General features: G+C 40.3%; 1 protein-coding gene across 5 annotated transcripts in view; it reads right to left on the bottom strand.

Moving 5' to 3' along the window:
* Positions 1-25224, bottom strand: part of Marchf6 (membrane associated ring-CH-type finger 6) — a 67930-nt gene that overhangs the window by 6290 nt on the left and 36416 nt on the right. For 3 of the 5 annotated variants that reach the window (XM_076551684.1, XM_076551681.1, XM_076551683.1), the window contains 15 exons: positions 24558-24609; positions 23174-23232; positions 20838-20918; positions 20539-20607; positions 20381-20455; positions 19264-19398; positions 17661-17780; positions 17367-17467; positions 15503-15640; positions 13157-13358; positions 10820-10889; positions 7522-7703; positions 5596-5730; positions 4191-4280; positions 1827-1959 (listed from right to left, as the gene is read on the bottom strand). In XM_076551684.1, the coding sequence (XP_076407799.1) occupies positions 1827-1959; positions 4191-4280; positions 5596-5730; positions 7522-7703; positions 10820-10889; positions 13157-13358; positions 15503-15640; positions 17367-17467; positions 17661-17780; positions 19264-19398; positions 20381-20455; positions 20539-20607; positions 20838-20918; positions 23174-23232; positions 24558-24609 (1642 nt within the window). Of the gene's footprint in view, positions 1-1826; positions 1960-4190; positions 4281-5595; positions 5731-7521; positions 7719-10819; positions 10890-13156; positions 13359-15502; positions 15641-17366; positions 17468-17660; positions 17781-19263; positions 19399-20380; positions 20456-20538; positions 20608-20837; positions 20919-23173; positions 23233-24557; positions 24610-25224 lie in introns of all 5 variants that reach the window. The other 2 variants (XM_076551682.1, XM_015998599.3) reach the window with 1 other exon arrangement.

Raw genomic sequence — 25224 nt, 5'->3', positions numbered from 1 at the left:
ACAGAGAATGAACTCAATGGTAGAGTGCTTGCCTAGCCTAAGTGTGGCCTTAAGTTCCATTTCAAGCACTGAAAACAAACAAACAAACACTGTGCCTAAAAGATAGGAGATCTGACTAGGGATGAATTGGTACAGTGGTTGGCCAGCTGGGTTCGATACCCAGCAGCATTGCATAAAACCAGTCAGTGGAACACACATATAATCCCAGTGAAAGGGAGACAGAAGCAGGAGAACAGAAATCCCAGGTCCTCCTCACCTATACACCAAGTTCAAAGGCAGCCTAAACTACCTGAGACCCCACCTTCCCACAATTCCAAACACAGTATATGATCAAACATGTATTTGTTTTTATAACACTCAAATACTTCCTTTTCAACTTCCAGCTTGAGAATTTTAACTCTCCTTTGGAATAGGGGAGGGTTTAAAACCAGAGCAAGTATTCTGAAGGAAGTCTCACAACTGGTTTACCCTAAACATCATTCATCTACTGTGGTGAAAGGTCATGCACTCTGGAGCCCAGCGCAGCTAGAATCTCCCTTTCCTCTTCTTAAAATTTACAATTTGAGGAAGATGTTCAATCACTATGAACTTCAATTTCCTCACCTCTAAACTGAAGTTGATAAAAACCTTCAAGAGGTCTTCCAAGAACAAGAGACAGGGGTGGGGAGATGGGCTACACAGCAGAGGACCTGGGTCTGACCCTGAGCCCACAAGGGAAATTTTGGCATGATGGTGACACTTGTAGTAACATTGCTGCAGAGGCAGAAACAGACAGATCCTTGGCATTCAATGGCTAGCCAAGGTTGCCTATTAAGTGAGCTCCAGACCAATGAAAGACCCTGTTTCAAAATAAGATAGATTGTTCCTTATTGTTACCTAAGCAACAATATCCAAAGCTGCTCTCTGGCTTCCCCCAACACACAAACACACCATGAAGCATAACAACAGTAACTACGTAAAGCACCAAGACAGTGCCAATAAGTGCTTTATTATTCCTTTACTACTGCTACCCCTTTGATTATGAGTTTCCCAAGAGGTATAATAAAATTTACTTTTCTCCTTTTCATTGAGACAGGATCTTGCTATGTAGCACAAACTGGCCTCAAACTTAAGATTGTCAAGCTTCAGCCTCTTAAGTACTTGGATTATTAGGCTTAGTTATTAAAATAATTAATAAAATAAATTAATTGGAAATTTCTAATCCTTCCCTATGACAGTTTAGGTGTGGAAATCAAATAGTAATTTTGTGTGTGTGTGTGTGTGTGTGTGTGTGTGTGTGTGTGTGTGTGTGTGTGTGTGTGTTTTGAGACAGGGTTTCTCTGTGTAGCTTTGGCTGACCTGGAACTCCCTCTATAGACCAAGCTGGCGTCAAACTCAGAGATCTGCCTGCCTCTGCCTCCTGAGTGCTGGGATTAAAGGCGTGTGCCACCAATGCCCAACTTTAAATCGTGATTCTTGTGTATACAGTGTTCTGCCTGCATGTGTGCCTGCAGGCCAGAAGAGGGTACCAGATCTCATTACAGATGGTTGTGAGACACGATACGGTCACTGGGAATTGAACTCAGGACCTCTGGAAGAACAGCCAGTGTTCTTAACTGCTGAGCCATCTCTCCAGCCCCCAAATAGTGATTCCAACTCTACATACTATCAATGGGGAAACTGTAACATACTTCAATAAACATAGTAATATTTTAAAAAAAAAAAAAAAAAAAAAGCCAATAGGATATTCCAAACAGCCAAAATAGCAACAAACTAACTTTGGTTTAACGTTAGTATTTTTTTTTTGTTGTTGTTCTTCTAATAAACGTACTCTTTGAATTACCTACCTAGTAAAGGAACCACACCAGAAGCTATGACATACGGTACACACAGGGAAAGTAAGAGCACGGAGATCACTGGAGCCGCCAGCTTACGAATGATATAATGAAGGTCGATGTTCCGAATGCCATTCGCATAAACCTGAAATGTTAAAAAGCAATGGTTACGGTGTAGGTCATTAAATGTTCAGAGGATAAAGGTGACTGTCATCAAGTTTGATCTCTGGGACCCACAGAACAGCAGGAGAGAACTGACTCTCCCAACTTGTCCTCTAACCATCACATGACTGCTGGGGTACCCAGGAAACCCCAATCATCTTAGAAAAATGCTGCTATGTAGTTCTGCAGGAGAAAAAAATGGATGAAAGTGGGAAACCTTGAAAATGAAAAGCACTGTTGTAGACAGAGAAATAAGACAGAACTGTCTTTATTCTCTTCTCTTGGCTTCACGGCTTCTTAGAAGCCAGGGTGTGGCCCAAGCCAAGCCCTTATTCCAAGATCTGAAGAACAAGCAGGCTTAAGCCTCTAAAGACATGGTCTACCTCCTAGCAAAGCAACCTGCATGTACTATCACTAAGGAGCAGGCATCCCCGTGCTTCTCAGTCAGCCCTCATTATTTTCCTCATCTTGTGTCCCCTTGTCCCACGCCCCCCCACCCCCCACCCCCCGACTCTAAAATGCAACAGACAAAGGATCCCACAAACAATAACCTTTTGTGGCTCCCAGCTACAAATAAACACTATTTCCAGAGGTCTTTGCAAAGGTCAGAGAGTTTCAATTGGGAGACATTCCAGTGTACAAGCTCCTACTTCTACTAGCAGGGCTATGCTGCCACAGGCACACACATGGTAGCCTTCTGATGTACTATTTCCTGGCCCCACTCTTGGTCTAAGAATCAACAGCTTGAGGGTCCAGGACTACCTTCAATGATTTTCTCATGTACGCTGGCCAGAGAGAACTACTGACTTTAATTTCTAGACATCAGGAAGAGGTGGGTCTTAAAACTGCTGCAGACCTGTAAGACTATCTATCTAGCAATTTCCTAACAATAAAAAAGCTGAGCTACTCTGTAGTACATTTTCTAGATAACTAAAGTTTAAAAAAGCAAGTATAAAATAAATCTCTTCGTAGGCTATTTGGATAGAAGACATCTTTCTGAAATAAATTACTGTACATCCTATTGGTTAGCATTCAAAAGCACAATCCACTTTTTTCAAGGTTAGCACCATAATAACCAAGTTACCTGACAGTTCCCTAATAGAGCAACTGTCTTAGACACTATGTAACCAGAGTATTCCTAAGCAAGCCTGCCTCTATCTGTTATTGGAGTTTTGTCTAGTACAGGTGTAGAAGTAGGAATACATCAGAATATCTGCAGTGGAAAAATGACAAGGATCAGTTTTCCTTCACTTTAGACAAACCTGTAGGTATTTTAATTTACTGGCTAACCTCTGGGTGAGTTATGGGTGACTGACAAAAACCCACCATGGTGTGTGAAATCAGAATGAGCACTCAAGTGCCTTGACATCCTCAGCATAAGTATGGCAAGCAGCACCTGAAGCAGCACTTGTAGGAAATCCCCCTTTTCGCTCTTTACATAAAAGCAAGATACAAAGGGTGGCTCACCCTCCTGAGCCTACTAAGAAGGGCAAGTGTAACGCAGAGACAACATGAACCTTTATAGGCCTAGAAAGGACCACAGGAAACAACACTGATGAACCTCATTATGCCCTCTCTCGGCTTTTTCAACAGGGTCTCATGTGGCCCAGGCTGTTCCTGAACTTGCTATATAACTGAGGATGACCTTTGAACACATGATTTTCCTTTCACATCTCAAATGTTGTAAGTCAGGAACGCAGCAGCACACATGGCTATGGACCACTTCTTTATCATTTCTCTTCTTCTCCCAAGAAGCCGATTACGGTTTCAAAATTCCTTTTCTTTGGTTTATCTAAAATTTTGTTAGTCTTTCTTAAAAAATAATGTTATCAGCTAGAATTCAAAGCTACCTCTTTAATAATTACTTATTCTCAAGGCATATATTACTTTAACAGCCATAATATGAGAAAACAAAAGTGCCTCCTCCTTAAAAAAGGAAAAAGAGGCAGGCAAGCTGGCCACGTGGGTAAAAGTACTTGCTATGCAACCCTAATGACCGAAGTTTAATCCGAGAACCCCACAGTGGAAGGAGAAAACCGACTCCCAGCACGTGCACACACGCACGCATGCACAGAGAGAGAGGAAAAAAACTGTATGTGCACATTAATGAGAATAGAGAGCTCAGAAAAGCAGAAACATGAAAACTAAAATTCCATTAGCTAAATACAACCAGGACCTATTTCCCAGCAACTTTCTCTGAAACTGACTTCTTACCTGTTCAATGACAGTTTTCAACCACCACTGAGGACCCATCAGAGTGATAGCTGCGATAATTTTGGCATGCAGCACTCCTAGTGCCCAGTCCTATGGTTAGAGAAAATCAACAACACTTAACACATCTTCACTGACTTTGACGAAAGTCTACACGATGCTGTTCAGTTTCAGAACAGAAGCTGCACAGGACTGGGAATGCTGACAGCTTCTGGGAGAGAGAGAGTCAGTTTTCTTTAAGAGTTCTACGCTGACCAGGAGGAGGCAAACAGATCTCTATGAGTTCAAGGCCAGCCTGGTCTACAGAGTGAGTCCCAGGATAGCCAGAGCTGTTACACAGAGAAACTCTGTCTTGGGGAGAAAAAAAAAAAAAAAGAAGAGTTCTTCGCTGGTGGGTAAAGGCCACACACCCACAAGTATATACGGGTAGCACATATTTGATGGATTAAAAATACTTTTCTTCCCAAAGGAACAAAGTTGGGAGCCAGTGAGAGAAGGGGGGATGAATCTGGGAAGAGTGGAGGGAAGGAATGAATGTGATCAAAATAAAGTGTACAAAACTCTCAAAAAACAAAGAGCGGGGATTAATATATAAAAGCTCAAGATAAAGATAAATCTTTTAGAAACCTACATTATTCTCTCAAGAGAATATAGAAAAGTCTGGGCATTAATGGAGACCCCAACAAGCGAATAAAATGAATGCTATTATTTTATCAACCATACTTGTTGCTTGTCCTGTGTTATTGGTATGGACTGACCAAGTTATGTTGTAATAAGACATCTGGGGCCTAAGAAATTACTCCAAAGGCTCACAAGCTCAGGTATTTGTGGTGTTCCTGAACTGTTACCAGATCAAGACTATTTTCCACTCCCAGTACCATTGAAACTAAGGTCCTCATGGTACCCTGCCTCCAACCTCTCCCCTTCAGCTAGCCAGTGACTACCCTACCCGTCCCATCCCATCAAGACACTTTAAACAATGTACATCAGATCCTACAAGCATTAGTCCTTGCTTAGAAACATAAATCCTCATGACGACACAAAATACTCCCTTACATTTTTTTCTTAATTTCATTATTTATTTTGGGGAGACAGGGAACAAGTGCATCTCATGGCACATGTGTGGATCAGTTCTTCCATGAATCTGTGAGTCCATATATGTGAGTCCTGGACAGCAAGCTCAGTGAAGAGCAACATTTCAATCCAAAAGTATTCTGAGGGAGGGATTTGTAGAGCCTTTATATTTTAAAAGCAAGAGCAAAGTCATTACTTTAACATCTTTACAAGGGTTCCCAGAACTGAAAAACTAGCTTCCTAAACCAACTGTAAAAAGTAAACTAAGATATTCAAAGCTATTTTTTCTGATCTCAAACCATTAGCAACAATCACAAGGATAAGACACACATACCTGCCAAGGGTAGAAAAGGGGAGTCTGGTCAAGAGGGACCCTCAGAGGAGCAACAATAACCAGCTCAAACAGGAGCCCCAGTAGCAGTGGGACAACTCCGGCCAGCAGCACAGCAACTATCAAAGTCTTCATGATCTAGGAGCAAACAGGACACCTCATCATTACAGAGGAGACTCCGTTATAACAAACTCTAGTCCACTATCAGGCCTGATGCCCATGGGCAACTGTGCTATTTTAAAAAACATCTACACACACTTTTATGTTAGATACTTCAGTGGAGTTTCTTTTTTTAACGCATATATGTACATGTCCTGGAACATATGCAAATAGGGGCCAAAGGACCATCTCAAATGTCACCCCGTCCTTTAAGAAAGAGAGTCTCACTGGCCCAGAACTCATCAATTAGGCTAGGCTGGTTAGCCAGCGAACCCAGGCAGCAAGTACTCCTGTTTCTGCCTCTTCATAACTGAAATTACAAGAACACATCACCATACCCAGGATGTTATGTGGGTCCTGGAGACTGAATCTGGGTCCTTCCACATTGTTAGGCAAGAGTTTTATCAGACTAGTCATCCCCAAACCCATGAAGTGAACTTGTTGGAATGCATGAATGCAGAGCTCTAGCTGCAACAAAAACTATTACTACTATGGAATATTGCTGTAAAACAAAATTTTTCCAAAAATTTCATTTACTGTTCTATACAACTAACAAGATGACTTTGCTGTTTTCCTCAAAATATCCTTCTCAGTACTTGACTTTTATCTGCCTGCAAAAAAAATCTACTGATTCACCAGAGCACTGACCTAACAGCTACCTAACTCATAAACTGATCTGAGCCCTCAGATTCATCCTAACTCTATTTAAAGAAATTAATCAAGCCAATCAGACTGACCACATTAGAACAGTCTGGTTTTCTGATGAAAAAATAATCTGACCAATACATTAACGACTAGAGCTAGTGTATTTACTATGCAGCTTTAGAATTTGGATTAAGTAGCAAAATAAGAACAAATTGATAAAAGGAACTACAAAATACTTACAATGAAATCAGTCTTACAGTGACTCTGGGTTCTGGTGACCTCTTTACAATGTGGTTTCAGTGGACACAACTATTCTAACATATGACCATACATGGGATTGGTAGAGTAATACATACTACCTCTTTACATGGCATTTGTGACGATATAAAAGACTACCAAATAAAACTAAAATTAGCTGGTTTCTGTATTGAACATTGTTAAGTTGCTCATTATCCTAAGGATTAAGTAGCAATGAACTCCCTTCACTCATAATCTACAATAAATCTCTCACTACACACGTGGATTTTATCAATACACAGTAATGATACAATGGTGGAAAAAGGAAATATGCTAGTTTGATTAGAACACACCTCATATACACAGGTATTAATGAGTTAGCATGTAGGTGCAAATAAAAATTATAAAAATTAAGAATGGTTTCAGCATAAATATATAAACTCTAAGAGAAAGCAAAATATAAACTCAGATTACCCAAATGACTACATAAAGAAGTGCCCTACCGTGTTCATCAGCCCAGCCAACAGTGTGTACAGGTATGCATGCCCACACCCAGGTAAGGATCTAACTGTCTTTGACTTTGTGTGAAATCAGGGTTTGAGATTACTTGTTCATTACTTGTGCATTCACATCTCCAAAAGCATTTTCTATAATTCTTAATTATTTCACAAGATCACTTAGCAGCATTCTTCTGTTAACTCAAGTGCATCTGGGTACAGAACTGTGGCTTTCAAGTGAAATGGAAGGTTACTACCTTAAAGGAACAGTCATTCTGACAAAAAGATAAACTCTCCTGAAAGACAGTGACAGAGAGAAGATAAATGGGAAGTAGCTGTTAAAGCATTGACGACCATCAGACAGGACCAATCTCTTACTACAGAAACCTACCATGAGGGACCACTCTTTAACCTTCTGGAAAATCACTCTGCGTCCTTGCGGCATCCAGGCCACCAGCACCGTCACCGCCCTTATGGTTAGCCAACATACATAGAGACCACAAGCAGCCGTGTACAGCTCGTGGATTTTGGCAGTCCCCGTCCAAAATGACATTAACCAACGGCCAGCAAATACTGAAAATAGAAAGGCTGACAAATGAGACATGTGGCTAGGTAAAGAGAACTGTAATCTTGACATTCTGTAAATATTTTCACATCAGAATAAACAAAAACAATTCTCTAGAAAACAGAATCACTTCATTAAGAAATACCTGAACACAGGGAATCAATGAGCCGACTCTCCCAGAAATGCACGCTGGCATGCCATGCCCTTTACCAATTTCCCCTGTCCTATCCTGGGAAGTTAGGAGCATTGGTGCTTTCATTATTTTTACTGCCAACTAAAATTATGAGCTAATAGGATAAAGATAGAAATTTTATATTGTTTGTGCTGTCAACACTTTATCTAGGAACCTTATAAACAATTTAGGTTTTCTTCCAAATAATCCTGTCATTTGCACAGAACACTCAGTTTTATAAAATAAAGGAGTGGGCACAATAACATTTCAAAACACAGTATCAAAGAATACTGTATAAACCTTCTTTTAAAAAATCAACACCAAAATAGAACAACAAGACTGGTTTGAAATCTCCCTAAAGGTTGTTAGTTTTGTGCTTTGTCTTCTGTTTTGAGACAGGGCTTGACACTATAGTCGAAGGTGGTCTGAAATTCAAATGCAGTCTTCCTGCCTCAGCTTCCTGAGTGCTGGGATCTCAAGTGTGTATCACAGGGACAGCAAAGACTGGTTGGGAATAAACTCTATGGTACAGCCACCCAGTAAACTGCTCAAGCATATCATTTGTAGGATTTTTTAACTTTCTGTACATAACTGATTGTCAATAAAGCTGACTACAATCTCTAGTGTTCTCTTATGGACTGCCTTCCTTTCCAGTACTGTGCCTGAACACCTAAACAGAGCTGGTCAGTGCATGAGCACTTTCACCTATCCTCTCATTCATGCTCCGATGGTCAACCATTCATCCAACACAGACATGACCTTCACCTCAAAGTGAAGAAGCAAGGCTCAGCCACAGGCCTTGACCCAGCAGTTACAGAGTAGAAGATAGATCTGAATGTGTGTCTACATGATAAAGCTCATGTTTTTGCCTGGTAAACCGTATAATACCTCTAGTCAAACTAAGCTGGCTCAACAGTCAAACATTACAAGCCATACCATAATAAGCACAGACTTCTCATCATCTCACAAACTAGTCTGAACATGGAAATAGCTCTTTTACAGACAAACACTGCACTGGGCGTACAGTAAGGCATTCGTTAAGCCTGAGGTTCAACCAACAAAAAAAGAGGATGGATATATTTGTTCCATGAAATAAGTAAATGTGCATATTAATCCTAAGACACCAAAATCACCACTGACACCCTGCCAAAGTGTTTAGTGCTCTTTGTAAGTGTCCACTCTAGGGTTTGTCTCTGAAATGTCTCTATTAGTTTGACATTTAATGGCCAATTTCTATTCTCTCTCTTCCTTCTGTCCTTCTCTCCCTTCCCTCTGCTTCTGAGAAGACGGGTAGCTTTCAGCCAATCAGTTAAGTTGTAGCTAAGGGAAGTAACATATGGGAAGAAGCAAGACTCCATTAGCCTCAAATGTGCACCTTGTCAAAGCTCTTCTGTAATGAACTAAAACTACTCTTTCTACCATGTAGGACTAGATTAAAGGAAAATGTTTAAATAACCATATTCAATGATGCTGAATTACTTTCATATTACTAAATTCAAACATAAAAACTAGTTTCTTTTATTTATTTTTTAAATACTGGTAAAACCATGGGAATGGAACATAACAACTCTGAGGATGTTCACATTGTAGCTAGGTAGTTAGCCAGCTGGGCTGGAAGAAGGACAAGGAAGCTTCAAGTCTTACAAGGTCAGAAGTCTTCCCGTAGAGTGTTCAGCCAAGAGGACGTTTGCATCACACATACCCCCAGTCCCCACGGCTCAGAGACCATTGAGGAAGAGGGAACAGAAAAGGTCAAACACAGCAGAACAGGCCCACTACACTCACAAACTCACAGCAGCTGTGTTTGCTGGCACATGATCTCAACAGGATCAAGCCAATCGACTTCTAGCACCGAGTAGGAAGGAGTTCATGAGCCCTACCCCTAACTGGGGAACAGCTGATGGCTACTAGGGAAGACTCTGTTTTCTGTAAGGGTAGGGGCTCCTGACAGGTCGACCACTCTATAGTGCTGGGCGGTGGTGGCACATGCCTTTAATCCCAGCACTTGGGAGGCTGAGGCCAGTCTGGTCTACAGAGCAAGTTCCAGGACAGCTAGAGCTACACAGAGAAACCCTGTCTCGAAAAATCAAAATAAAATAAAATTCTCAAAGAATCAATAAAAATCTTTTAAAAGTCTCCATGTAGAAATAGTAAAACTTCACTTTTAAGCAAATGAAGGTAAAAATCATAATTTCTCCAAATTAATAATTTTTTTAATTTTTAGAAACATCACTTTAAATTAATTTTAATGTCCCTAGTTATTCTTTCCCAGCCTTATAACTACTCATGGAACAAATTTTAATACAAATTTGATGTATAAAATTATTGAGCTAGTATTATAATCAAGAATCATTCACTATACCATTTAGTGGTTAATAACTATCAGTATTATTTGGAAAGTCTTGACTGGACATAAACAACAGGACAAGTTATTCTGTGATTTGTCACTGGCTTTGTACACTCCATCCCACTGATAGCTGACCTCTGGAGAGGACGGCAAGCTACTGTATCCAACCAGAGAGGTTCACTGGTTAGATGAAGAAATCCTGCTGGTTGGTGGAAATTTTTAGCAAAGTCAAGGCCAGAGAAGATCAACATTTGTGAATCCCAGAGTTGAGGAAACAGTCTAACTTTATAAAGTTCTTTACATACTGACTGAGAAAATGTCTTAAGTCTTACAAATGACTTTGAAAACCCACAGTATGATGCACCATGAAAACTGAGAGGCTGTAGTGCCATGCTCTAGAATAAACCCACAACTGTTTTTGGAGCTGGTGAACCTATGCACTGTGGAGTCCAACAGGATGAAGTACCCCTAAGGGATCAATAGCCTATGAACCAAACGACTATTTCCATTTCTATTTGACGACAAATCTCTTCTCCATAAGATATACCCTGCTTTGAGAAAAGAATCTTAACATTTAATAGCTGAATGCGAGGATAAACTCATACCTGGTAAGGTAAGGCAAATGAGGCTGGCAATTAGTAATGTTATGCACATGAAGACAATCAGCAGAAATATCTGCAAGAAAAAAACAGCGGTCGTAAGTGGTTCACATGTCCTCAATGTATTCTGCTACTCCTCAAAGAATCCACATAACACTCCCACTATAAAAGCCTGCCACTGGGAAAGGGACACATGCCTGTAATCCCAGAATTGATGAGGAAGAAAGAGGAGAGGGAGGCGGCCTGCACCTGTGCTCTCGGGGGAGGGAGGCGGCCTATGGAAAGTAAGTGTTTTCACACAATCCGATAGACCCACAATAAAGAAGCAAACATTTATACTCAGTAAAACAAACTCAACCAAAATTCAGTATTAACAAATTTAAAATATCCATCCTTCTAAACAGTGCTGTTCAATTAGATGTCCTGTGTGGTGATAGAGACATCTAGTTCTGCACTGTCCAACACAGCAGCCACTGGCCACGTGTGGCTATTGAGCTCCTGACATGTGAATAGTGTTGTGTAATGATTTTAAATTTTATTTTCATTACTCTTAACTATAAATAAATACATATAGCCATTGGCTACTGTCTTGGGAAGTAACGATGGAACAACAGTGCACACAACAGCACACACAGGGAAGAGGAGCCCCCTCTCCTGGGCTGAAAGGCTGCACTGTAGTTCATTTTCTACCTTACCAGGTACACCTTCCCAAGACCAGAGGGCAGAATTCTTGAAAAAAAGCTCATTAACACTCTAACTTTGCCTGCCTGAACAGCCTTCGTGATTCTGTCTCCAATGGCCTTTTTCCCCCTAATTCAGCAAGAGGGCTGAGTGAAGACCACGGAATAATGAAACAGGTGTTCACTGTGAGGTCTGCTTTTAGGATCCACAGAAAAAGGAACCTTCTTGTTTCCTTCCCCACTGTAAGCAACATTTTCTAGAATATGTTGTTGCAACAAAATAGATGTGTTTCTCAGTAGGCAGGAAGCACAAAATCACGAGTGCCAACTACTGTACACATGATGTTCAAGACTCTCCACTTGGCTGCAGCCCATCCAAGAGTCCTGTCTGCCACTGCTTCCTTTGTCCCTCATCTTTCCTCTGCATACACCCCCATCCTCTAAATTACAATCAGTTATCCCCAGTTCCAAGCTTACCATGTCCCAGGTGCCCTTTCCTGGCATATGCCTGGAATGCCCTTCCTACTTTCCACTTCTTAATCTGCTTGCCCTTTCAGCACTAAAGACAGCTTGGGTATCACCTTCCCCATGAAGAGTTCTATGCACTTGTATTACAAACCAGTGCCCTCAGTAAACATCTACTCTGACAACCCCAATCTGCTATTATTTGGTTTTGATTTTTAATCTCCCAAAGTTCTCTGAAAGTGGTTTCAGGGCAAAGACTGCATGCATGATCTCTATAATCCTAATACTCATCAAAAATACCACAGACACTCAAGGTGTGCTTAGACAATGGCTACATATGACCCACAGGTAATCGAAAAATAAGATGACTATTTTTACAAAAAAAAGAACTGAGGATAAGAGGTTTAAAAAAATCTACCCAAATTTCAAAATAATCAGACTCATAACCTCAAACCATTATAAACAGGGATTTGAAATACAACAAATTGCATGTAAATGGCACTAATCATCAGGTTAAATTTCTGACAGGATTGTGAATCACAGAATGACTGCCAGCTTCAAGACCATGAAACAGGCATATTTTCAGCCAAGCTGGTCTTCAGTTTCATTAGATATCAACATGAGATGACCACCCTCATCTGGCACATGCCAGGTCCTTAAGTATATACTGGACATGGTAAGCTTGCAATTACAGATAACAGAATATATTTAGGAGATGGTATATGCAGAGGAGAGGTCTGGGATGGGCAGGAGCCAGAGAGAAGAGCCTTGAAGACCATACACACACTACTCCACACTCACTGCATTGTGCTTTGTGGGCCTTTGCCCTACTGAGGAACACAGTTCTGTTCAAATCCAATAGTTTCAAGTGGTGGGGATTAAATCAGAGGCAAACACTAACATGTCATTACAGTTCCTGACACACACCTGAAATGTTATCCATCTCGCTAGCTTCTAATTTACAATCTTTTTTTCTCAAACAACAAGAGCTAAAGTCCATAGAATCCTAATTACACACAGTATCCATCTCTAAAACCTGGTAACTTATTTTGAACATCAAAGCTGCATGAGTAATAAAATAGGTTTGTTTCCAGGAACCATAAAGCATAACTACACAGCACCAATTTAACAACATTAATTCTCAAAAGAAAATTGAAAGAAAAGACTAATATACAGAAATCAGGCTATATAGACTTACCCTGAGTGGGAAATTAAAAGGCCGGCGGTAAGGCTGAAAGCCAACAGGTCCTCCCTGCTGGAGTATGGCTTGGTGGGCTGCATGCAGACCCTCCCCAGCAGGAACAGCATTGTTGTTTCGAGCAGGCTGGTTGTTGTTGACCTGCTGATTTGCACTGTTCTCATTTTCTTCCTGGTCTCCCAGTAAGTAGGAATGAAGGTCCCTACATAGAAGTTACACCAGTGAGTCTCATTTCAGGTCAGAGTGACAATGACAAGCATAGTGTACTTTCTTAAAGGACAGAAAACGTGTATGTGGATTCTATAGAGACCATTGCTCCTGCTATCTAGACTAAATGCTAGTGTCTGCGTCAAATTAAACTCTTCCAACTATGTTAGCTAGCTTGTGGGACACTCCACAAATTCAACCTATTTTGTCTCCTCACCCAACATCTGGGAAAAAAGTCAGTGATTTAGAGGAAAACATAGACAGTTGGCATTAGGCTCCAGAGTGAAAATCTTTTTCTTCTTCCCAAATGATTGCTGTGTCTCCTGTACAAGCTACAAATCAATTTAGACAAGGATAGCACTGGAGAGAAGGATGGTGTTTTATCAAATATAACCAACTCTACACCACACAGTAATTTGCCACAGTTGGCCAAATATTTCACAGAAACTCCCTTATCTCATAGACTCAATAAATTCAGCTCAATAAATACAAATGGTTGTGGGGATTAACCCTGATCATCAACCTGACAAGATCTAGAGTCATAGTGTTGGCCAGTTTTATGTGTCAACTTGACACAGGCTACAGTCATCTGGGAAGAAGGAACATAATAAATTAAGAATATGCCCCCATGAGACTGGCCTGTGAATAAGCCTATAGTGCATTTTCTTGATTAGTGATTGATGAGGGAGGGCCTATCCCACAGAGGGTGGGTGCCATCCCTGGGTGAGTGGTTTGGGGATGGGGTGAGTATAAGAAATAGGATGATAAAGCCCTAAGAACCAAGCCACTAAACAGCATTCCTTCATGGCCTCTGCATCCATCCTGCCTACAGGTTCTTGCCTTGAGTTCTTACCCTCACTTCCTTTGGTGATAGACTGCTACCTGGAAGTGTAAGATGAAATAAACCCTCTCCTCCCAAAGTTGCTTTTGGTCATGGTGTTTTATTATAGCACTGGAAATCTTAATTAAGACAAAACCTAGGAGACAGGCCTCTGGAATGCCCATGAGAGAATGTCTAAATTAGGCTAAGGTGGAAAGAACCATCCTAAAAGTGGGTGATACCATTCACTGGGAAGGCCAAGGATCCTGAACAGAATAAATTAGGAAAGCTAGCCGTGGACTAGCATTTCTTTCTCTCTGCTTCCTGAATGCAAATGTTATGTGAGTAGATGCCTCAAGCTCCTACTGCCAAGACTTCCCCACCACAATGACCTCTACCCTCAAAATGTAAGCCAAAACAAACACGCTCCCTTAATCTGCTTCTGTTGGGTATTTATCACAGCCACATGAAAAGTAACTAAGTAACAAACAAGAAATCAAACCTTAGAAACTTTCTTTACCTGGTTAGCATCCCTAACAAAGTAAATAATAAAATAAAGGTAAGTTAGCTTGTCTTTAAATGCACCGCATTTTTTAACTTTTAAGTTAATTTGTATTGATGGAACGGTCACATTCCTATATAAGCACACCATGCAGTCTAACTGTGCTGCTGGCCCCAATACCCTTTGTTTGCCACATCTAACAGCACAAAAGAAGGTGCAGCAGTGAGCCTGCACCAGGAGACAGGGTGCACACACCCTCCTTGAAAGGTAACCTGTGGAAAGCACTCAGCTGTTATTAAACCTAGGGGTTTCTAAATGTTTTTATTTACATGTGTGCATGTGTGTATATGCCATATGTGTGGAGGTGCCCACAGAGTCAGAAAAGGTGTCAGATCCCCAGAGTTGGACTCACAGACAGTTGGGGGAGCCTGACATTAGTTCTGGGAATGAACTGGGTCCGGTGGAAGAATAGCAAGAACCCTTACTGCTGAGCCATCTCTCCGGACTCTAAAACTACTTTTTATTGACTGGAATGCAGAACACACTTCTTTCAGGAAGGTTATAAAACAAGATAGGCCATGGTAGCACACGACTGTACTCTCAGTATCAAGAAGACTGGGGCATGAGGACTCTATGGTAAGACTGTCTCAAAATTAAAAATAAAATATGGGGCTAGAGATGTCACTCAGTGGTATAGCATTTGTATAGTATGTATAAGGTCCTGGCTTCAATCCCCAGTATCAAAAAAAAAAAAAGGAAAAAAGAAGTTTTAGAGATAGACAACACAGAAGCCCAGGGAGCCAGCTGCCATACTCACAGCAAGTATCCAGCGGTAACGGTCCATGCACGCACAAGCCCCTTCAGCCACTGCCTCGTGTGTCCCTGTTCCAGCAATGCTGGCAAGACGACCTGCAGCAGGAGCAGCTCAAGGGACAGCTCACTCACTGGAGCATCACTACAACAGTTACAGGTTTATGACATGAGTCCTATTTCCATTATGATTTATAAAACATCTCATCAGATTAAACAAATCTCCAAGGCAAATGAACCCATTGTCTTTATTGCTTTTCTCCCACTCGCTCTTCAAGTCAGTGAGGCTATCCTCCCAGACTCTACTGAAGCTGCTCCTGGTCCCTTGGTGTCCATGCCACTGTGCTCACTTACACTGTGAGAGCAGCATGTTAGAGCTGCTCACTCATCCTCCTAACTAGCTGCTTCCCCAGTCTAGAAATATGAGGCCCCGTTCTGTCCTCTTTTTCAACTAAGCTTATTCCTTGTGTGACTGTGACTTGCATACCACCTTCATTTACTACTGATATTTCTTCCCTGACTCCTAACTTGTATATCCACGTCGGAACTCAGTGCACCACATTGATGTGCACTTAGAACAAGCATCCAACCAAACCATTCATCTCTTCCCACTGTCACCTCAATACATTAAGCCCATGCTTCCCATGCTAAGAAAGAACTTCTGATTTCTGACTTCCTTCTTTACACCTCACATCCACACTGCTGGACTCATTTTGACTCTTAGCTTCCACTGCTACCTCCTTCACCTGTGCCCTTCCCATCTCCACTTAGGATCATCACATTCTCTTCTGGCTACCCTCCTGCTTCTAACCTCATCACTCTCACTCTCTCTCTCATCACTGAGGAGCCAGAGTGAGCCTGATAGTCAAAGTGCTAATTACAGCCTCCAAGACTCAAAAAGCTGGCTTTCAAGGACTTCTCTGACTTCATACCCAACTATTGTGCTCTCTCCTCCTTAGCCAAACTAGCCTGTCAAACAGATCTGGGTGCTACTGTGCCCACCTGAGTCACTCTCAAGGGATGCACATGACTCAGCACCCCTTCCTCACCTCCCTTCAAGGCTTTCCTCAACTGTCACCTCTGTCTATCAGTTACTCCTAAATTAAAACCCCATTCTGGGCATTCTCTATTCTTTTCTCTCCTTTTCCCTAGCAGTAATGATTATTAAGCACATCACATGTCTTATCTATTTAAAAGCCGTTCTCCTTGCCCCAAAACATAACCTCTACTATGGAGGAACTACTGACAACTTTTTAAGAGAGTAATAATACACCTAAACTTTCAGAAAATCTAGACAGCAGGGATGAGGGTGGGATATAAATGGAGAGCAAAGGGAGACGGAAACTAAGCTACTAAGTGGTAACAAATTGGTTTAGTGCAAGGTCTTAAGGAGTTGGAACCCACAAAACTTAAAAGGACAGAAGTAAACTTAGGGAAACAATCTCATTCCCCATAGTTTGAGGAGAAATCTGGGGTAATGAAGTCACTGGAAAGTCTAAACCCAAAAGGATGAAAGCCTTGAGTCTTATTTTTAGTTAATAGTTAAAGATGTACACAAAGAAAAAAACAATGCTACTAATTCTCACTAAACGTGGTAACTTTCTAAACAAATGCAAAAATAAATCTTCCTTTGAAAAATGTAACTATTAGCATGTATATGACTGAGAGTATGGCAAAATGGAACTATCACATAAAATGTTTAATGTAATTTGAATATTAAATTCCCAATAGTGACAGATCATTATAGTTTTTCTAAGTTTTAAAAATGTATCTATAGGGTTGGGGATGCCACTCAGTCGTAAGGTACTTGCTTACCATACTAGCACTGAGTTCAAGCCCCCAAACCACCAAAATAACAACAAAATTCTTACCTGTAGAGCATGACATTGTAGGGAAGAAAATTAGGCAAGAGACTCTTAATTATACGTATAGGAAGCCAGAGCATCAGAAGTACAATGGAGCCAAAGACAATCTGCAGTAAGAAACATGCACAATCCCACTGTGAGTCCAGCAAGCTACTTGGTAAGTGCATTCCACTGGCTGAGGTAAATACAGTCAGTGTGCTCCCCAGCCCTCCCAATCTAAAAGGATACAAAGAACAACAACACTGTATGAAATTAAGATAGCATTGGATTTAAAAAAAAAAAAAAAAAAGGTCTGCTCACCACTGACAAAATAAATCTTCGGAGATGCCTATAAATGGGCAAGTGGATCATTTCCTGTACTGGATTAAAATCTGGATCATTCAAATTCCTTAAAAACCATAAGACACCAGGTCGAAGTACCTGCAAATATATTTAAAGTGTGATCGGTACCCAGAAAAATAAGGTCCTAAAGAATTCACAACTGTCAATGGAAAAAGAAGTTCCTTAGCTAGAAATTCTATCAAACTACTGTGCTTTTAATGACTTTTGATGCTTTTAATCGAAAACTGGAAAACACTCACTGAGACCAATTTATTAAGAAATCTGGATCACTGAGGTAAAAATATAAACATTACTACATACTATACGATGTATAGTATTTAGGGGAAGGATCCTGACCCACCCCCTATCCTCCTCAAATTTTTCAGAGTAAAGCACAAATGACATTCAGCCTCTGTGATTTCACATTCCATTGCCAGTGGCTTTGTAGGCTTTCTCCTCATCACCAGTCTTGGTAAATAAGGTAAGCTAATTTGTGCAAAGGATTTATTCATTTCCAAAAACAAAGGAGAACAGGAATTGTGCCTTTGTTTCTCATTATTACCCCAGCATAGAGGATAGAATCTGGAACTTGAGATGCATATTAAGGAAACACTAATCTTCCTTCGTTTTTAAACCAGTTAGAACAGGATCTGGGAAGGTACCCACCTGGCAAGTAAACTGGGATCATAAAGGATCCTCACTGTAATTCTATATTTCAAATGTCAGTTCCTAAATATTTCAATATTTTCAATTCTATGAAACTTCTCTTGGGATGAAGTCTAAGATCAGTTTATTATATACCACTTTTAGGAGTTTACAACAGAGGGTAAGTATGACATATATCAAGTAAGAACTTTAGTTTTTAATTAGCCTTGATCATTTTTAAAACTATAACATGCCATTTTTGACATAAAAATCAATTTAAAGTAATCAAACCAAACTCTGTTAGTTATTCCCTCTTAGAATAGTAGAGAATATGGTTTAGTTAGGAAAATACCCTACCTAACTTTTGAGGGATGACTGGGTGTCAGTGCTGTGGGAATTCACTCCAACCATGACCTTGGGGTATCTGGCCCAATAAAAGCATGATTTTTTTTTTCTGGGTATGTGACTGCTTAAAACTGAGGAGGAGGCTGCGGCGAGTACTCATCCTCTCTTAGGGTGGTTGGAAACTGGACGGCTGGTCCCGTTGATCTCCAGGCAGAATGGAGGAGGACAACAGCCGTTTACTTTGTTCTGTATCCTCCCCATTTTTTTTTAAAAAAAAAATCTATCTATTTATTTACTTACATACTTACTTATTTGTCAGTTTTTTGAGACATAGTTTCTCTATGTAGCTTTGCGCCTTTCCTGGAACTCATTCTGTAGCCCAGGCTGGCCTCGAACTCACAGAGATCTATCTGCCTGGTTCTGCCTCTCAAGTGCTGGGATTAAAGGTGTGTGCCACCACTGCCCAGCTTCCCATTTTATATCTTAATAAGTCCTTGATACCCTTTAACAGACTCTCGTGGATTCGCTTATTAGGTCAAAGCAAATCTCTTCTAAAAAATGCAGAGCACCAACACTTCACTATAGGACCTACCTCTCTCAGTAACAGAATGAAGGAGGCAAAGTAGAACACATACACCATTCCCACCAGCCAGTGCAGAAACATGGTAGTTCCTGGAGCTGACTGAAAGCTCAGTTCTCGATCTTTCAGAGTAGCATCAAACATTTCCTGAGACAAAACAGAACAGGTTACAGATCTGTGCTACCTACACAATGCCTAGTACTTCCACCATTAAGAGTCAGATCACCCACCAAATGCACGTAATGTCAATGTTTTCGGTTTTCAGTTCTCTTAATGCCATTTCACAGTGCCACAGGCTATATAAGAGTATATAGTACTTTAAAATCTTGAAGCATGGGCAGACAATGTGGCTCAGTGGGTAAAGGCACTTGCTACCAAGCCTGATAACCTGAGTTTGATATCCCTGAGATTCACATGGTAAAGAGAGTGGACGCCTGCAAGTTGGGCTCTCACCGTTATATGAGTAAATACTCAAAATAAATACTGCCATTAAAAATCATGAAGGATAAACAACTAGTTTCACTGGTTCATTTCTTTTCTGTGACATGGTCTCATGTATCTTAGGCCAGCCTGGAACTTGCTCTGCAGCTGAAGGGATCCTGGGCGTCCTGACCCTCCGAGCTATCACACTCAGGACTTCATGCATCCTAGGCTAGCATTCTACCAACTGACCTAGGCTTTCAGGCCTTTACTAGTAAAAACTACTACATAGGATCTTCATTTCTTAGTTACAGGTCTTCTTTCACAAAAGGTTTTAAATAATAAAGAATAAGAGTAAACATCAATCTCAGAACCAAGAACAGCTTTTCTACATATATTCTGAAAAATCAAAACTAAAAACAATTAAAATTTAGTATCATAGTTTTAAAAACTGGCCAACATTAGTATAAAATTTAGGAGGGAAGAATGAGTAACAAAATTCTCCAATAGTTATAAAAGCTCCAATCAAAATACCCTGACATTCAAATACATACAAGACATTAAATAATACTCAAGACAAATTAATGACATTTAGACTCAATAGTGTTACATTCTAAGAATAAGTAAATCACTTTTCTTTAAAAGGAATGTTTTCTAAAGACTTTTTGAAGCTTTGAAATGAAATTATGACAGTGGGTGCTCAACTCACCAGAGAACAAATATCCAGCCACCAGCCACAAATGAGAGGGAACACTCCAATTTCTACCACAACTAACAAAGAAACCTTAATTAAATAAAAATAAAGGTCATCAGTATCAACCAAATGGAGATCAAACCACTTTGAGCTTTCATTTACAATTGGATTACCTTAACTACAATATAGCAGACTCCCAGCAAGCGTCGAGACCTATGAAACTTAACAAGAGTTGCCAAGGCCTGTAGCATCAAGTCAAGGAGACACTGAACACTTGAGAATGGGAGACAAAAAAACTCTTCAGGTTATACTAAATGTAATAACAAATTTCATTTATTTCTAATTCTTCCTATACTCATCCCTTCACAAACACTAGCTCTTATAAAGACATAGGGGAAAGCAGCTTTGTTATTAATGAGAACTCTTTGGTATGAATGGCACTGTACCTCCAAGCTGACTCATTAAAGGATACATGACAAATTATCAGCGTTATTGCTAAAAGTATATATCCAACAATTGTTGTGATTAGACCTTCAAAATGAGATGCTTGGACCTGAAAATAAAACAAATAAATAAGATAAAGCTTTCCCTCGTGGTTGATAACCCAGCTTTTAAGTATACTAAGTGATCTGAATGATAGACAGTAAACTGCTGCTTCAAGATATTTATAATTTAAAAACTGAAATCTCCTTTATGAAGAATCTGGAAACCAGACCCTCTCATATATAGACTGCCAAATATTACTGAAGACTGATGGACAGTAAAGAATAACATTTTATCAAGAGTCAAAATAAGAGAGTGAATGAAATTTCCCAATAAGACCACAATCTTAACGCCAGCCCTTATTCTCACAAAGGTGCATTTGCTAAGAGCTGACTGCTAGCATACTGCCCAGCTTGCCCACCAACCTGCTAACAATCTGACCACATCATCTCATACCCTTAGAAGTAATTGTTTAAGCTTCTCTAACTCTTCATTGCTGGTCTAGAGGCTTGCAGAAAGAAAAAATTGGAGAATGACAAACATTTCTCATTCATATCTTTTCATTTCCTGAGTTATGTGTAATAAGTAGCAACAGTTCATAAAGTCAGTAGGTTCTCACAAGCAACTAATAAGAGGCATCAGAGCAGTAGAAGATAATGGAACATTCCCAAAAGTGATCCAAGAACTCACACACACAAAGGAAACAAAAGACCCCAGAGTCAGCTCTTCCTTAAAAGAGAAATCCTCAGAGTCCACAAAGTAGCCATACTCCATGGATCTTTCAAAACCCCAGCTGTGGTAGTCCCTTCTTAGTACAAAAGACAGTCTCTTATTCATGGGCAATGTCATCACCATCTAATTGCTATCAGAGTCAGACATGCACATTAACACTCTTTTGTGGTGGTATTGTGTTCCCCAAAATATTGTGTACTCTAATAAATTTATCTGGGGTCAGAGAACAGACAGCCACTAGATACAAAGGCTAGAAAATGGTGGCACTCACACCTTTAATCCTAGCATTCCAGAGATAGAAATCCCTCTGGATCTCTGTGAGTTCAAGGCCACATTGGAAATAGCCAAGCACGGTGACACACGCCTTTAATCCCAGAAAGCCAGCCTTTAATCCCAGGGAGTGGTGGTAGAAAGCAGAAAGATATATAAGGCGTGAGAACCAGAAACTAGAAGCATTTGGCTGGCTAAGCATTTTGGCTGGTTAAGTATTCAAGCTTCGAAGCAGCAGTTCAGCTGAGAGCCATTGGGATGAGGACACAGAAGCTTCCAGTCTGAGGAAACAGGACCAGCTGAGGAATTGGCAAGGTGAGATAGCTGTGGCTTGTTCTGTCTCTCTGATCTATCAGCATGGACCCCAATAACTCGCCTCCGGTTTGATTTTATTAATAAGAACTTTTAAGATTCCTGCTACACTCTTTACTGCTAAAGGGCTGCAGGAGGCCAGGTTAATGGAATGTTTGCTAAGTTAATAAAATGTTTTAGATAAAAAAAAAAAAAAAGCAGCAAGCATCTATCTAACTATTCATCCATCATTAGGAAATGACAAAATGTAAAATATCAGCAATTTCTTGAGAAAACACTATATATAGTCCATTACCCCAAGAGAGACTACTATTCCCTTTTTAAAAATTGCTGATACTTTTCAAAATTCACTTTGGACTACCTCAGGAAAGTACAGAGAGGTACACACACATTCATCAAGTGAAGGAAAAGCAACCTATGGGAAACCTCAGGCCCGGCATACTGTGAGGTTCCGCAGCACACCTGTAATGGCTGGCATATGACATGCTACTTCCTGAGCAACTGTCCAGTTTCAAACAACAAGAACAAGACTGTGCTGACTAAATGTTCCTTTGCACAAGATACATTGAGAAATGAATTCTTCAAAATATTCCTTAGTGGGCTGGAGACATGGTTCAACAGAACTAAGAGCATTTGTTGCTCTTGCAGAAGACCCGGTCCACTTCTCAGTACTAGTATGGTGGCTCACAAGCACTCATAATCTCAGTTCCACGTTATCCAACAAGACACTCATGGCACACATACATGCCAGCAAAGCATTTATACACATAAAATTAAATATTCCTAGCCAGGCAGTGGTGGCACACATCTTTAATCCCAGCACTTGGGAGGCAGAAGCAGGCGGATCTCTGAGTTCAAGGCCAGCCTGGTCTACAAAGTGAGTTCCAAAACAACCAGGGCTACTCAGAGAAACCCTGCCTTGGAAAACAAAAAGAAAAAAGAAAATTCCTTAGAAAATAACAAACTTGGGGATAATTAGCAGAAGTAAAGTTCTGTAAGTATTATACTCACATGTTCCTCAAATCCCAAACCAACAAGGGAGAAATGACCAATGTGGTAAGGACAGAATGCTAAAAGAAAGGAGAAAAATTATCATTAGAACAATGAGCACTCTTAACTTAATCTCCACTAAAGGAACCAGGACATCTTTGAGAAACAGTAGATTCTTGGAGAAAAAAAACCAAACTGTACCTGGCACAATAAAACATCAAGGTCTAACAGGACCCTGTCAAAAGGACACAGGAACCATTCTGAAGAGGGTGTCACTGGCATTTTTAAAGAGATGATATGAGCTTTAAACATTAATAACAACAATTCAATGACCAAAATTGATGGGAACACATAGAAACCAAATCCATGAGGTCTTCTTCTTAATACTCAAAGCTCCAAATATCAACCACAAAGGAAAAAGGCAGCAACATGAAAAGAAACACTTTACGTCTGGGAAGTGGCCCGCACACCAGCTCCTCACTTTGGACTAATCACTGAAAGGACACCACCTGCCCGGCGTCTCCTGAGAACCAACCTCACACTAACTGGATTGTTGCTGTTGATAAAAATGAACTCTTTTTATAGAAAAGCTAGCCAAGAAGGACCTTTAAAATGCCAGAATTTGAAACATTCGGCACTTTTCAACACCTAAGGAGGACTGACACTAGGTGTGACACTAAAATATCATTCCACAGATTTCTTTCTTGGTGTAAACGGAAAATGATAAAAATCACATACCTCTTCCTATGTCCCATTCTGAGTCAAAATGCATGCCCAATAACCTTGTCAAAGATGACTGAACCTGACCTGATCAGGCCCTTAAATTTGACTTCCAGTTTAGAAAACATGGCAGACAGAGGATGAGGGTAGAGGACATCAACACACACATCCTAACAGAGTGGAGTAGGAAGCTCAGGAAAGACTATTTCAACCTCCCAGTAATGTGCGCACATTATTTGGATCTTTATTCAAACACACCAACTATAAAATGGCATTTGAGGGAACTTTGAATTTGTAAATATGATGGATTATTGGGAAACAATGAATTCTACTAAGTTTTAGATGACACTATAGTTAAATCAGAAAGTATACTTCATTTTTCTTATTAAAAAATTTTATGCTTCTCTTTTCCTGAAGCTTTTCTAGCCAAATTTCAGTTTGTTCTTAATAAATTTTTGTTTCTCCATAGTAACAACAAACATCCTGACTGATAAATACGGCAGAGGATGATTCAATCACTGAGTAAAAATTCAAGGAATGTACTAGGAATCTGGTGTCTAAGTCCACATTATATGTACCTTTATATTCCTAAAGCACAAATAAAACAAAAACGTGCAACAAAACTCCTAGAAAGCCAAACTTCTATCACGATACCACAAAAACTAAAAGCATAGGTACAACTTACCAAAAACAAGAATGAACAATGTATTTAAAGACACCACCCAGAACACGTGTTCCTACAGGAGAAAGCATTAGTAAGAGTCAGTGATATCTCATGTTTAATTGAACAATTTCACTTAGTCATAGTTAAATCCTGAAAATAATTAGAACTGATCCCCCCCCCCCCCAGACAAGGTTTCTTGATGTAGCCCTGGCTGTCCTGGAACCCGTAATGTAGACCAGGCTTGCTTTAAACTCACAGAGATCCACCTGCTTCTGCCTCTCAAGTGCTGGGGTTAAAGGCACACGCCACTATGCCTGGCACATTTTTTATCTTTAACTATTAACTTTAAAATGTTATTTATTGAAAGCAGAATCCTATTACATTCACCCCTACCTCTGATTCCCCTGAAACTGTATAAGGAAGGAAGTCAAGCTGCAAACGACTTTCCTATTTGACCTTAACAACTCCTGCCATTCTTATGAAACACCAATGAGGTAAAGGATATATTTAAGTAAACAGCAAGAGACAGATATTATCTGGATTTTTGTAGCAGTGCTGGCCACTGGATCATGCAACCCTCAAGCCTGTACTTCCTCTGGGCTTCCTGTTCTTGCCATGTCTCCATCTGAGGCAGTTCTGCTACTGCAGACAAGCCCTATCTATTGAAAAATCCCAAATAACAAGCAAT

Source organism: Peromyscus maniculatus, chromosome 15 (genome assembly GCF_049852395.1).
Source record: "Peromyscus maniculatus bairdii isolate BWxNUB_F1_BW_parent chromosome 15, HU_Pman_BW_mat_3.1, whole genome shotgun sequence".
Lineage (NCBI taxonomy): Eukaryota > Metazoa > Chordata > Mammalia > Rodentia > Cricetidae > Peromyscus > Peromyscus maniculatus.
The sequence above is the reverse complement of the archived record's forward strand: the minus strand, read 5'-3'. Positions and strand labels throughout refer to the sequence as shown.